General features: G+C 51.6%; 1 protein-coding gene across 2 annotated transcripts in view; it reads right to left on the reverse strand.

Moving 5' to 3' along the window:
- Window positions 1-4655, reverse strand: part of Nfasc (neurofascin) — a 163730-nt gene extending 159075 nt beyond the window's left edge. For both annotated transcript variants that reach the window (XM_070041712.1, XM_070041708.1), the window contains exon 1: window positions 4529-4655. In XM_070041712.1, coding sequence (XP_069897813.1) covers window positions 4529-4635 — 107 coding nt within the window. In that variant the 5' untranslated portion in view covers window positions 4636-4655. The remainder of the gene's footprint in view (window positions 1-4528) is intronic.
- Between the last annotated feature and the right edge of the window lie 10227 nt (window positions 4656-14882).

Below are 14882 nucleotides of genomic sequence, written 5' to 3' on the forward strand. Positions count from 1 at the left end.
CATGAGACTCTTATCTCCAATTAACCACCAAAAAGCAGGAAGAGGAATTGTAGCTCAAGTGCTTGAGTGCTAGTCTTGAGTACAAAACCTCAGGGACAGTGCCCAGACCCTGAAATCAAGCCCCAGGACTGGCACACAGATAGGCGCGAACACGCATGCGCACACACACACACACACACAAAGTTGTGCCATCAAGCTGCTTCCAAACAAGGTAAAGGTGCAGCCAAAAAAGTTGGAAATCATTCCAGGTCCTCTGCCACTGTGACCCCTCCCAGGTTCCTACCATGCAGGTGCCATCCGGCTCCTGCTGCAACATTTCGCATGCTCGAGTTCATTTCTTTTTACTTCTTTCTCTCCAGTTCAATAAGCATGCCCCACATCTAGCATCATAGCTGACATAAAGGCTCTGTAATGTAAACTAACAAAATGAACCAAACTGGACATGTGGGGAAGAGAGAGTCTACTCAGATGGCTAAGGCCACCTGTGGTAACCTCTGCTCAACTGTCTAACACTTAAGGATCTCCTCTTCTTAACACCAATCTCTTTTCCTAGCCTGGACTCGTGTGTGTGTGTGTGTGTGTGTGTGTGTGTGTGTGTGTGTGTGTGTGTGTGTGTGTGTGTGTGCTAACACTTAAGGATCTCCTCTTCTTAACACCAATCTCTTTTCCTAGCCTGGAGTGTGTGTGTGTGTGTGTGTGTGTGTGTGTGTGTGTGTGTGTGTGTGTGTGTGTGTGTGTGTGTGTGTGTGTGTGTGTGTGTGTGTGTGTGTGTGTGTGTGTGTGTGTGTGTGTGTGTGTGTGTGTGTGTGTGTGTGTGTGTGTGTGTGTTGGTTGGTTCCGGGGCTTGAACTCAGGGCCTGGGTGTTGTCCCTGAGCTTTTGTGCCCAAGGCTAGTACTCCACCACTTGAGCCATACCTCCACTTCCTGCCTGGACTTCTTGAAGACTGTCTGTACCTGTCTCTCCTGTACTATAAGACCCTTGTCACACATCTCAGAGGTCTCAGGGTCTTCTTGCCTTACTTCTGAGCATGACTCATACATAGTATTTATTGCCTCCATTAGGCTAGGAGCTCCCTGAGGGCACAGAGGACCTCTTCTCACTAACTTGCCCTAGCATTCCAAGCTTTTCCAGAGTATATTTGGCTCCTAAATGGCAGTTCTCAGGAGATGGGTTTGGGAGAGTCAAGAAATCTCATCCTGGACCCAGTGCTCCCTTATGGGTGTCCCCCCATCAGCCTGCAATGGTACCTAAAGGCTACACATACAATACCTCCCTTTTCCCTACCAATAAGGAGCTGATAATGCCCTAGTCTTGTCTCCTACTTCAGTCCTCTCTGGGTCAGCTCTGAGTTGCCATTCTGGGTGGCATTAACCATCCCTCTGTAAACCACCAGAATTCCAGATCCTTCTACTCAACATCTCTGTCTGCACGTTCTAACTCAAGCTTATCTGTGTTATCTCATTACTGGGCCCCATCTTTCATGACACCAGCAGCTCTGAAAGATCTGACTGTCTGGCTTTTTTCTCTGTGAACTCAGTGCCTAGAAGAACAGCACATCACTGAGCTTAATATCTGTAAAACAAGGATGTTCCTCTCACCTCTCCCCAACTAGACGGAGAACTGAATTCCTTTCCCCTTATGCCTTCACAAGAATTACTTTCCTAAAGACAAAAGAAAGATCTTCGCCTCCTCAATGGCCAGGTGGTCTTGGAGATCTCAGTGTGCCTCTGGGCTCCAAACCAGCCTGAGCTGACAACAGAGTGATCAGAGCCTAGAAATCCAAGTCACTGCAAAAATAGGGCCTTCCTCTGCTCTGGCTGGTCCCCCGGAAACCCAAACTTGAAACCAAACCTCCAGATCTCAGCCACCTCTACAATGTGTCTGAAAGGACGAGGCATTGTAAGCACCGCCCTGGGTTCAGCTCGCAGGGAGCCTGCCAGCCAGGAACAACTGGCAGGTCTTGTCCCAGCTCTCTCTGGGGAGCCAACTCTTTAGTCAGTGAGCCTGGATTTAGCTCTCGGCCGCCTTTGTGATGCCAAACAAGGGGAAGTGGGGTGAGATTCCTTGTATAAAACTGGGAAATACGTTTGCTGTTATCAGAATCTCCCCCCTCCTTTAACCTGCTCTCCAATCAAATGTTTCAACGTCAGAACCTTAATCCAATCAGCTCCCAACAACAGCTGCAGGTGATGCCTCTTCCCTGTACCAAGAAAAGCTGGCAGCTCTGATGCCAAGGGAAGCTTTCCTCCCCACCCTGGCTGGCAATGGGGACAACACAGAGAGGGGTGACTGAGCAGGGGGCAGTGGGAGGCCCTGGCCAGCTACTACTACAGACTCATACAGAGTTACCCACATCAGTGGAAGGAGTTCAACCACTCAGATGTTGCCATCCCTCCACAGTTTGCTATTATTCTCCCCTTTTGAGCCCCTGGGTTTCAGCTGAGGTCCCCAAGACATGGAAGGGTGGGGGCAGAACCTGTTTCACAGAGACAGACACAATTCCTGAGGTGATGAGTGAGTCTCCTTTCTTATTTGGGCCATTGCTTTCCCCTCTGTGCCCGTGCCTGCAACCGCACACGCACACTTTCAGCTGAATCCAAAGACTTGGGGGAGGCATTTCTCCCTCCCAAGTACCAGCTCAGTCAGGACAAAAGGTGAACTTGATCCATGCATTGCAGACTCGTTACCTCCTTTACCTCTTCCTGCTGTGCAATTCCAGCACCTCCATCCACCTCACTCCCAAAGAAGGACAGACTTCTGCCTCTCTTTGCCCATCCCCACCAGTTGGTGTGGCCCCATTGGGAAAGGGGGGGGGGGGCAAGAGGGAGTAGAAATCTCACTCTCCACTACATTTTCCCTGAGCTTGTACTTATACTTAAAAGTTTATGGGTTCTTGCCAGGCGCTGGTGGCTCATGCCTGTAATCCTAGCTACTCAGGAGGCTGAGAACTAAGGATCACAGATCAAAGCCAGCCCAGGCAGGAAAGTCCATGAGACTCTTCAATAAACCACCAGAAAACTGGAAGTGGTGCTGTGGCTCAGGTGGTAGAGTGCTCGCCTTGAGCTGAAGAGCTGAGGGACAGCGCCCAGGCTCAGAGTTCAAGCCCCACAACGGACAAAAAAAAAAAAAAAAAAAAAAAAAAGTTTATGAGTTCTTAACAGCTTGTCTCTACCTCCAGGTAAACCAAGCAACTCTTGCCTAATTAGGTCTCAGAGCCCCACGCCTTGCCCTGACCTCTTCAGGATTTGATTGCCACCAGTAGGGCTCAGCAGATTTCCCAAGGAGGCAAGTGGAGGGGACACACCAGTTCCCCTCAAGCAGGGAGAGAGAGGGCTGAAGAGGGGCTGATTGTCCACTCGTGCAGACTTAGGGAAGAGGCAACTAACCCCCGCCTCCCCCCCCCATGCCATACAGCCCATGCCAGAAGAAGGGAACCGGAAGTAGACCCTGGCTGTGGGCCTTAGAGGGGCTGTGATAGGGGGCCGAGTCTTGGTGATTCAGCATCTGCCCACTTGCAGCCCGGCGACGCCACACTCATGACAGCTTCCAGTGCCAAAGCAAAGTGCTGACTTGGAGGATGAGGAAGAATCCTTTCCAAAATCTCCAACCCTCCAGCAGGGCTCCTCATCCAGGCCTACGAGCTCGGAACAGGACCCAGGAGCCTGCAGGGGCTGTCCCCTCCCCTCTGCCTCTTTTCCAGCCTAGTTTCCCATGCAAGTCCATCCTGGAAATACACCTGAACAGCCCAAGGTGAGGACAACGGTGGCTGGAGAGGGACACACAGAGGCCTACTCCACCACCACCTCCTCCACCACCACGAGCAGGGCGGGACACACAGACGGGGTTCGGGGGGGATTGAGTCCTCAACACTGACTACCTTGGGCCTTCAGAGTCCCAGGCCACCCCTGGCAGAGAAGAAGGGCCCGAGCCGGGGAGAGGACGGGAACAATCCGGGGCACCGGGAAGGGCAGGTGGAGAAGGTGACAGGAGACAGGCCAAAGGCAGAGGGTGAGGGGCTCTGGGGCAGGAAGCCAGGGGAGGCGGCCGGGGTGGGGCTGGGACCCGGTGCTCCGCGGGCACCGGGGGACCGAGGACGGAGCCACAGGGCGGGCAGCCAGGCCCTGGGCAGGGCGATGGCCGGGGGCGAGGGGTGGGGAAGGGCAAGGAGAGAGGCCAACGGGGAGGGCAGAAGAGCAGAGGAGGGGACCATGAAAACCGCGGGGTCGAGGGAAACTGAGGCAGGCGGCGGGGCCGTCCGGGCTCGAGGATGAGGCAGGTCCGAGAGGGGCCGGGAGAGCGGTGAGGATGCGGGCAGGGAGGTGCGGACAGCGGGGGAGGGTGCTGGGGGGTGGCTGGCGTTGCCGGCAGAAGGGGCCGGGGCCGGGGCCGGGCCGGGCCGGCCGCCGTGTGCACAGGGTCACGGAGGAGGGCGGGAACCAGGGGCGTCCCTAGATGGGCGTCCACGGCCCCCGCGCGCTCTCTCACCCCTTCCGCACCCCGCGCCCCCGGTGCCCGCGCTCGCTTACCTCCCGGGGCTGGGGCTCCCGCCCGGGGCGCAGTCCGAGCTGTGGGCGGCCGGCGCCGCCGCTTCCCCCGCGTCCCCTGCAGCGCCTCTCGCCGCCAGCCGCCGCATTAGGGCAGAGACCAGCCCGTGCGCGTGCCCGCGCGGCCCCCGCGCCCCCGACGGCGGCGTGCGCGGCCCCGCGCCCCTCCCTGCGCGCGCGCGCGCGACACTCGAGCGAGCATCGGCGGAACGAGCGCGGAGGAGGGAAGGATGCTGCGGCCCCGCCCCGCGCCGAGCCCCGCGACCCGGAGAGCCGGGTTGGCCGGGGCTCTGGGCCCCGGTCTCTTCCCACCTGGACCCTGGATCCTCTCCTGGCCTGGGGAATGGCGGTGGTGTGCGGTTCCACTTGTTAAGCGCCTACTGTGCGCCCGGAGGGATCTGGCGTGGCCTGCGGAGAGCCGGGCTCGGGCTGCCCGGCCTCGGGAGCGGGATCTGCGGGGCAGCCCCGATCCTCAGGGCCGCACGCACAGTACAGCTTCCTCCGACGGATTTCAACGCGTGTTGACTGCAGTCAGTCCTTGAATCTGGAGCTGGGCGGGTGGGGGAGCTGCTGCTGCTGCTGCTGCTGCTGCTGCTGCTGCTGGGGTGTTAAAAATAGGACACTCATCCCCCCCTCTCCCCACCCCCTCCCCTCACCCCATCCGCGTCCACGGAGACCTGGGCCTCTGTCCCAGACTTGAGTTAGGATGGAAGCCCCCCATCTCCCACCCTCCCCCCCCCCACATACACTCTGTAGTTAGGGAACTTGAACAAGACACTTGGACGTGGGCCTCCGTTGGGTTTTTTTTTTCACTGAGCCATGAAAATTTGGTTGCATCACTGCCTGAGATCCCTTCTGGCTTGGCTTCAAGAATCCATTAGGCCCAGGCTACTGTGCCCAGGCATACACACCTGGGCTCAGGTTATCACCTGAGACAGCAGAACGACTCTTACTGGGAAACTACAGAACCTTAGTCTGGGAGGAGTTCGCGGAAGCTCCTAGCTGAGCCGCCCACCCATCCAAAACTACCCTCTGCACCATCCCTCCGAGGCGCCTTTCAAGGCTGGGTACCCTTTTTGTTTGTTTGTTTGTTTGTGAACATACTGTACAGAGGGGTTACAATTACATGGGCAAGATAATGAGTATATTTCTTATCAAGCATTGTAGCCTCCTCCTTTGTTTACCCTTCACATCCCTTCCCAGCCTCCCCCCCCCCCCGCCCCCCCCAGTCCTCCTCCCCAATCCTCCCCCCCCACCAAAGTTGTAAAGTTAGTTTTCGACATGACAACTTGTACTTCTCATTGTTGCAACGGGTCCACCTGTATCCTTATTTAAACGACTTGTTTTTCCCCTTCCCCTCCACAAATTATATCGACATCAAATACAGTGAAAGCAGGGGTTAAACTGTGGGGTTGGGTACCCTTTTCTATGCTCACACACACAATTCTCTCATTCTCCACAACGCCCCCCCACTTTCTCTCTCTGACATTTTCCCCTGGTTTTTGCTCTCCAGAGTCCTCCCTTTCAAATCTTTTGAGCAGTTTTGATGGCTATTAACCTATATGACTCATTCTTGCTGCTTTAGGCATTCAGTCGATTTTGCCCCATGGAAGACAATCTTTCGCTCACAGCATCACCTCACCTAGACCTTTCCTGTTCTCCTCTCGTGCCTTCCAATTTAGCCATATCCTGACATTGGTTATATCAAAATTTTTATGTCACTATAATTCCATTTATAACTGACCTTACCATTTCCTTCAAAGGTGAACTTTTTATTTTTCCTGGAGTTCGTGTTTGTCATTTTTGTTTGCTTGTTTTAGGGACAGGACTTGTGGGTAATTACCCATAATGCAACCCTAAAATGCCCATCAGGTGTGTGTGTGCCCACATGCTCATATCCACTAGGTACTCCGTTTATTTTCTTTTTTGAAAAAAATCTCTTCTGGAATATTCTGACATGTTCGAGTCTCCATGCCCTGCAACAGTTGGCATCTGTAGGCCTCAATTTCTTCCTCTTTAAAGTGGGGATAATTATAGTACCTAATAGTATTGTGAAGGAAAATGAACTTTTTCATGTAACACAGTTTTGCCCGATAATAAGCACCCAATTGGGTCTGGGAAGGTGGCTCAGTGGTACAGTGCTTGCCTTGAATCCATGAAGCCCTGGGTTTGATTCCTCAGTACCACATAAGCAGAAAAAGCCAGAAGTGGCACTGTGGCTCAAGTGGCAGAGCGCTAGCCTTGAGCTGAAGAGTTGAGGGACAGCAGCCAGGCCCAGAGTTCAGGCCCCATGACCAACAAAATAAATAAATAAAAGTTAAAAAAAAAAAAAACAAGCATCCAATAAATACCACCCATTCTTATCCTAGATGAGGAAACCTAATCGATCAAAGTTGAATGTGTCAGAGAGTTTCTACATAAACCAACATTGCTATTGTAAGATGAGCCCTAAAAATCTCTTGATTTACAATACTATAATATCCCAATACTGTTAAGTGGAAGGAACATAGGGTTTGGCAGGAAAAGGCAGTGCAGCAAACTTAGAATAGGGTAAGGGGACAGTTGGTAAGGTTAAGATTCATTGTAAAGCAAAACACACTGCCCAAAAGTTAGCTGTCTGGCCTTTTCTTACCTTTCTTCATGCTTTTTTGTTTGTTTTGGTTTTTGAAGACTGGACCTCCATATGTAGCCTGGCTCTATCTATCCTCCTGTACCTTCCAATTCTCCTTCTTCTACCTTCCACATGTGGAATTACAGGACTGTGCCACCATGCCCAGCACTACTTTTCCTTCATGTTTTTTTTCTTTTGCTGTGTGTGTGTGTGTGTGTGTGTGTGTGTGTGTGTGTGTGTGTGTGTGTGTGTGTGTGTGTGTGTGTGTGTGTGTGTGTGTGTGTGTGTTGGTCCTGGGCACTGAATGAGCCTTTCTGCTTAAGGCTAGCACTCTACCACTTTGAGCTACAGCTCCACTCCCGATTTTTGAGTGGTTAATTGGAGATAAAAGCCTCCTGGACTTTCCTGCCAGGGCTAGCTATGAACCATGATCCCCAGATCTCAGCCTCCTGAGTAGGTAGGATGACAGGCATGACCCACCAGAGTCCAGCTGCCTTCCTGTTTTTTTGTTGTTTTTAGACAGCAATGAAAATTGAAATGCAGAGAGGTAGGAGATTACCTGGAGATTTGAAACTGAACTGGAACTCAAGACCTTAGTGTGAAGAATTTAAGTACCTGAGAGGAGTAGAGAGGCTTAGGGTGCAGGGCGGGGGGGGGGGGGGCGGGGGGAGGTTGGAGAGGGGTGGGCCTCTCTGAGGTCCCTAAGAGGAACAGCAGGCATGTTCTTGATCTTGCAGCTGCTTTGAGTGCTGCTCAGGAGAGGGGCTCCACCTGCTGGTGATGGACTCTGGGGCCCAGCTGAGCCTCCCACCCACAAGCTGTTCTAGTCAGGTGTCAGGGCCATGTACAGGTGTGTTGGATGCAGAGGGACAGGGCAAAACCCAACTGTTTGGTCACTGCCTCCCTGCCATCTGCTTCCTCGAGGTCCTGGTGTAGGAAAACAGCAGATTCGCACAGTGTTGGTGAAGGGTAACTGGGTATGTCCTTTGGGAGAGCGATTTGGCAGGACCATCAAGCTTCTAAGTGTACCTCGTGCCATCAGTGCCACCTCTGAGAATCTGGCACGGGAAGATGAGCAGAAGCCACCCAGATGTCTGGGCACAAAGACATGCAGTGCAGCCCGCGGAGAGGCAGTGATTAAATGCAGAATAATTAATAATAATAATCGCAGTACACACAGTGGGGAGGTATGAAGCAGACATGAAAATGGAACCACAGCCAGGCGCCAGTGGCTCACACCTGTAATTCTGTCTACTCAGGAGGCTGAGATCTGAGGATCACAGTTCAAAGCCAGCCCATGCAGGAAAGCCTGTGAAACTTCACTCTCTAATAACCACCAAAAAGCTGGAAGTAGAACTGTGGCTCAAGTGGTAGAGCACTAGCATTGTACGAAAGAACTCAGGGACAGTGCTCAGGCCTAGAGTTCAAGCCCCAGGAATGGTACAAAAATAAAAATAAGGAAAGTGCAACTACTCAGGGATAGAAAAGGAAGGAGTGAGCCGGGCGCTGGTGGCTCACGCCTGTAATCCCAGCTACTCAGGAGGCTGAGATCTGAGGATCGCGGTTCAAAGCCAGCCCAGGCAGGAGAGACCGTGAGACTCCTATCTCCAATAAACCACCAGAAAACCGAAAGTGGCGCTGTAGCTCAAGTGGTAGAGCGCTCGCCTTGAGCTGAAGAGCTGAGGGACAGTGCCCAGGCCCAGAGTTCAAGCCCCATGGCCGACAAAAAAAAAAAAAGAAAGAAAGAAAAGGAAGGAGTGAAGATCAAGACCAGCCCAAGGGGTGGAGAAAATTAATGAGACACTATTTGAAAAGAATAACCTGTAGGACTGGAGACTCAAACAGTAAAGTGCCTGCCTGGCAAGCATGAAGCCCTGAGTTCAAATCCCAGTGCCACCAAAAACTAATAATAAATAAATTGACCATGGAGGCACCTTTCTGTAATCCCAGCTACTAGGAAGGAAGAGATTTGAGGCTAGCCCTGGGCAAAAAAAATCAGCAAAACCCTATCTGAAAAATAACACAAGCAAAGAGGGCTGGCGGTATGAATGGTACGAGTGTCTGCTTAGCAAATGTGTGGCCCTGAGGTGAAGCCCCAGCACCTCATATAAAAACATTTGATAACACACATGTATCTTTTAAAAGGGAAACTTAGTAACAACGTGTAGGGTGCTTACACTTTGTGGGGGTGGTTAGAAATAAAAGAGATGAGAAATAGGAAACGAAGGAAGAATGCCCTGGGCTGTCTCCAGGGATGAGGTCAGAGAGCCATAAGATCAGGATGGATCTAGTTGTGATTTTGTTGTTGTTGTTGTTTGTTTTGTGCTGGTACTGAGGCTTGAACTTAGGGCCTGGGCACTGTCCCTGGGCTCTTTTGCTCAAGGCTAGAACCACAGCGCCGCTTCTGGCATTTTGTGTTTAATTGGAGATAAGAATCTCATAGACTTTTCCTGTCCAGCTTGGCTTTGAACTGTGAGCCATTCTCAAATCTCTGTCTCCTGAGTAGCTAGGATTACAGGTGGGCATTACTGGCATCTGGCAGGAACAAGAGGAGACTTTTACTCACCACGAGACCCTTTACCTATCTTATATTACCTTATCCTCACAAGGGCCCAGTGAGGTACAGTCCTTGTCTCCCACTTACAGAGGAGGAAGCAGAGGCTCAGTGGGGCTGGTGGGGGTGGGGTGGGGTAATGTCATGTGAGTAGGTTTTAGGAGAGGGTCAACTGGGAGGTCTGACTTTTGCCCTTGATTCCTGGGAGGTGACCTCTAAGCTCTAGGATTGGGGAGCCTTGGATCACACTCACTAATCTATGCTAACATTGAAGTGTGCTGGCATCTTGGGCAAGTACCAGCACAGCCTCTAGATGGGTGACTAAGGTCATCCCCACAGGTGGCTGGCCATGCCTACCTGACTGTACCCTATTAAAATGGCCCTTAATAGGCTGGGAAGGTGGCTCAGTGGTAGAGTGCTTGCCTTGCATGCATGAGGCCCTGGGTTTGATTCCTCAGCGCCACATAAACAGAAAAAGCTGGAAATGGTGCTGTGGCTCAAGTGATAGAGCGCTAGCCTTGAGCTGAAGAGCTGAGGGACAGCGCCCAGGTCCAGAGTTCAAGATCCACAACAAACAACACAACAACAAAAATGGTCCTTAAGAGTTGGTTGGCTTCCCTGGGTGTCTAAGTTATGTGTGTGTCCTCACACATCCACCCCTTACTGAGGATGCCCCTGGACACCACTGCACCTGCCTCTTCCTTTGCTGGTTTATGTCTTGCTGTAGCAAACCATAACTGCACACACAGTGGATGTCAGTGAGCTCCCGGAGTCCTTCAGCCTTCATGGGCCTGAGTGTGGCTTGGGGTCTGCTCCTTAACTTTGTAGATCATCGTGGAAGGAGGGAACTGGGATTGGAGCAAAACCCCCAGAGGCACAGAGCAAGCCTGCTCTCCACCCTGCCTTCCTCTCTCTTACTGACCAGCTATGGGACAAGTCCTAGAGAACAGAAACTCCAGCATTGCCAGGAAGATGGCCAGGCCAAGCTATAGCAAAGGACCAGGATGCAGAAAAGGGATCTGAGTAGTAGCACATTATAGAAGGCACGCATGTGATGCTGTTCCAGGAATCTAGGCTCCACACAAAGCAGGAGGTTAGGAAGGCAAGGAAAGGCTGAGATTCTTCTTTAGTCCTCCTGTGAACCAGACTTCCTGATCACTGCTTTCATCATTTTCTGTTCTCCTGGACCAGCGTGGGTATGTAACACCACAATTCATACGCAGGATTCAGGGAAAGGAGGAGAGAACTCTGAGAATGAGTACTGACCCTGCTTCTATTCAGTCAATGCACAGACACTGGCGGCCCTAGCCATGGCATGTGTGGAGATTCTACACTTTGTCGTGAGGCTTGGGCACTGTCCTTGAGCTCTTTTGCTCAAGGCTAGCCCTCTACCACTTTGAGCCACAGCGTCACTTCTGGTTTTCTGGTGGTTAATTGGAGGTAAGAATCTCATGGACTTTCCTGCCCAAGCTGGCTTTGAACTAGGATCCTCAGATCTCAGCCTCCTGAGTAGCTAGGATTACAGGCGTGAGCCACTGGCTCTTGGCTGACTCTGTGCTTTTTAATGGGACCATTACTGAACTCCTACAGCTGGCACATTCTTGGGTGTCTGCTCTTCCCCTCTCCCTTCCCCTTGGGGAGTAGCCAAAGAAAGAAAGAGGCCAGTCTAGTTGTGAATGAGAGCACCTCTCCGCCTGTTTTCCTACTTTCTGACTTGAAATTAGACAGACAACAACACACTTCTGGATTTGCCCTGTGCCCAGCAGAGGTCGCATCTCCCTTTACTACAACGAAAGACCTGTACCTTCACCTTGACAAGGACACGCAGGGCAACATTCCTTCCCCCATCTCCATTGAGCCAACCAGCAAGAAGAGAAGCCCGTCCCGCCCACCACCCCAGGGGCAAACTTTCTGTCTCTAAATACACAGAAATTGTGGGTTTCTGGGGGCTTTTAAAGCAGGTTGCCACATAGCCCTGTCTCTAGACAGGTGGTTAAATGAGTCCCAACTGGGAATCACAGAATTAAAACAGAGAGAGAGAGAGAGAGAGAGAGAGAGAGAGAGAGAGAGAGAGAGAGAGAGAGAGAGAGAGAGAGAGAGAGAGAGAGAGAGAGAGAGAGAGAGAGAGAAGAGAGAGAGAGAGAGAGAGAGAGAAAGGGAGAGAGAGAGGGAGGGAAGGAGAGGGAGAGGGAGAGGGAGGGAGGGAGAGGGAGAGGGAGAGAGAGATAGATTGCCTTCTTGCACTAGTCCTGCAGACAATGCTGGGCTAATAGCCTTGCGAGGTGCATTCTCAGCCAACCACAAAAGCAGCTGTCTCAATAAAGGCAAGCGGCTGAGACACCGGAAACTGACCCTCCTGAAACCCCTTGCCCACTTCATCACTGTGACCGTCGCCTACTTTAAGATCTGCTTCCAGCTGAACCCAGCATCTATGGCTCATGGGTGGGGTTCTAGCTACTCAGAGAGCTGAGATCTAGAGGATCATGGTTTGAAGTCAGCCGAGACACACATGTCTGCCTGCAAGAATCCATCTCCAAAATAATCAACTAAGAGTAAGCAGGGCTTTTTGTGTGGCTTAAGTTGACAGAGCACTAGCTGAGCAAATAAACCGAGCAAGAGAGGGCCTGAGTTCCAATTCCAGTACCACCAAAATGAATGAATGGATGCATGGATGCATGGATGCATGGATGCATGGATGGTTGGATGACCTGGCTTAAACATCTCTCATGTGAAAAATGTCTCCACCAGGCCCAGCCCTCGTTTGTGCCTCTGTGCACAGTGCATCCCTTCTCTTCCTCCTCCACCCCCTCTCCCCCCAGCACTCGGCACAGTGAGTATCAAGCCTGGACCGCGGGCATGGCCCTCTCTGGAGGAGGGCACCTGAGGGTTGATCTGTAGAGGACTCCACTGGTCACGGAGGTCCTCAGCCTCGGGACGGGGCCCAGGAGACAGCAGCAACAAAGCTGGTCTTGCTCTAGGCTGGGCAATGGCAGAATATCATAGAGGGTCACTAGCCGCGCAGATGCGGGCTGTCAGGTGTCCTCCTCCAGACAGGGCGTGAGGACAGTGCTCCCCTCCTTTGACAGGAACATGGGGCCACACCCGCACTGCCAGCCAGGGAAATCCCTGCATCTTGGTGTGAGGTTTGTCTAATTGGACGCCAATTATGTGGGCACAGCTGGCAGTCTCCACCTGACACTGTCTGACCCGACAGTGCCACTGATGTCACCTTCTTAGCTGGTCAGAATATCTGTCTTTGCCCAAGACTTGCCAATAACAAAGGCACAATGATCAGGTAGACCGTTCCAAGGGTGAGAGCCGAGACTCAGCTTGGCTGCTGACCTGCCTACAGAGCGCCATGCCACAGCCTAGGCTAGGGTCTGACCCACTGTGGCCGTGGTGGCCAAAGGGAGAGTCAGGACTCCAGAGACCCACAAAGGCAGGCTGGACCCCTCTACAGGTGCTGGCGGGTCACCGCCCAGGAGTGGAGCCAGGGCCTGACTTGACAGCACTCACCCAAGGAACCATGGGAGCCAAGACTAATTTCTCCTCCTGAGGACCTTTGCTGGGGAGTGCCAGGCCCTGCCACAGAGAGAATGGTTCTAGGTCCTGGTCCATGCCCAGTCTCGGCGGCCAAGCTAGACATCAGGAAGGAGAGACTTGTGCCAGCTTTTTCCTGTGCAGTTTGTCAACCAGACAGTCATGCTGTGGAGAAGGAGAGCCAAGCTTCCTTCCTGACACTTGGACCCGGTGTAAGCCCAGGCAGGACCCGGTGTCTGAGCTGTGTCCACAGCCTGAGCACTTGTCTACGAGCCTCTGGGGGTGTGGCTTGTCCATCCTGCACGGCCGAGCTCCTCGGCTCTCAGTGCTGCCTCTCAGCCTGCAATGGATTTCCCATTCCTGGGTTGCTTCCAGCTGCTGGGAGAATGATTCCCTTCTGTCAAACCTCTGTAGAGAGGTCCACTCTGCTCTGTGTGTGTGTGTGTGAGTGAGTGTGTGTGTGTGTGTGTGTGCGCGCGCACATGCCAGTACTGGGGCTTAAACTCAAGACCTCCCACTCTCCTTTGGCTTTTTTTCCACTCAAAACTAGCGCTCTACCACTTAAATCACTGTTCTACTTTCAGCTTTTTGCTGGTTAGTTGGAGATAAGAGTTTGCATGCAATAAGGTTGCAGAGCTTCTGCAGGGCAAATGACATAGCTAGCAAGATCAATAGAAAGCCCACGGATTGGGAGAAGATCTTTACTAGCCATACAATGGACAAGGGTCTCATATCTAAAATATACTTGGAACTCAAAAAATTAAACCACCCAACAACAAATACTCAAAGAAACAACTGCCCAATAAATACGTGGGCGAAAGACTTAAAGAGAAGCTTCTCTGAAGAAGAAAGAAGGATGGCCAATAGACACATGAAGAAATGTTCAACATCCCTAGCCATAAAAGAAATGCAAATCAAAACAACATTGAGATATCACCTCACTCCAGTTAGAACAGCAAAAATCAAGAACTCTAACAACAACAGATGCTGGAGGGGATGTGGACAGAAAGGAACCTTACTTCATTGTTGGTGGGAATGTAAACTTGTTCAACCACTTTGGAAAGCAGTATGGAGGTTCCTCAAAAGACTTCACATAGAACTCCCCTATGACCCAGCAATCCCACTTTTGGGCATTTACCCTAATGTTTACAAACAAGACCACACTAAAGCTACCAGCACAACTATGTTTATTGCAGCATTATTTACCATAGCTAAGATATGGAACCAACCCAGATACCCCTCAGTAGATGAATGGATCAAGAAAATGTGGTATATATACACAATGGAATTTTATGCCTCCATCAGAAAGAATGACATTTCCCCATTTGTTAGGAAATGGAAAGGCTTGGAAAAAATTATATTAAGTGAAGTAAGCCAGGCCCAAAGAAACATAGGTCCCATGGTTTCCCTTATTTGCAATATCTAGTATAGGTATGAGTCAAGCGGAAAAGGTCAGATAATGTGATGTTAGGAAAACGAACCCTTAAATACGTATTTTAATGTTTTCGTTTCTTTCATGCATGTGTTTCTAACGCATTTATAAGATTATTTCTTTGTTGCTTTGTATGTCCCTCCCCCACAGTGTAACCCCCGCTTTCACTATATTTGATGTCAGTATAACATGTGGAGGA

Source organism: Dipodomys merriami, unplaced genomic scaffold (assembly GCF_024711535.1).
Source record: "Dipodomys merriami isolate MVZ:Mamm:240054 unplaced genomic scaffold, mDipMer1.0.p SCAF_31, whole genome shotgun sequence".
In the NCBI taxonomy this organism is placed as follows: Eukaryota; Metazoa; Chordata; class Mammalia; order Rodentia; family Heteromyidae; genus Dipodomys; species Dipodomys merriami.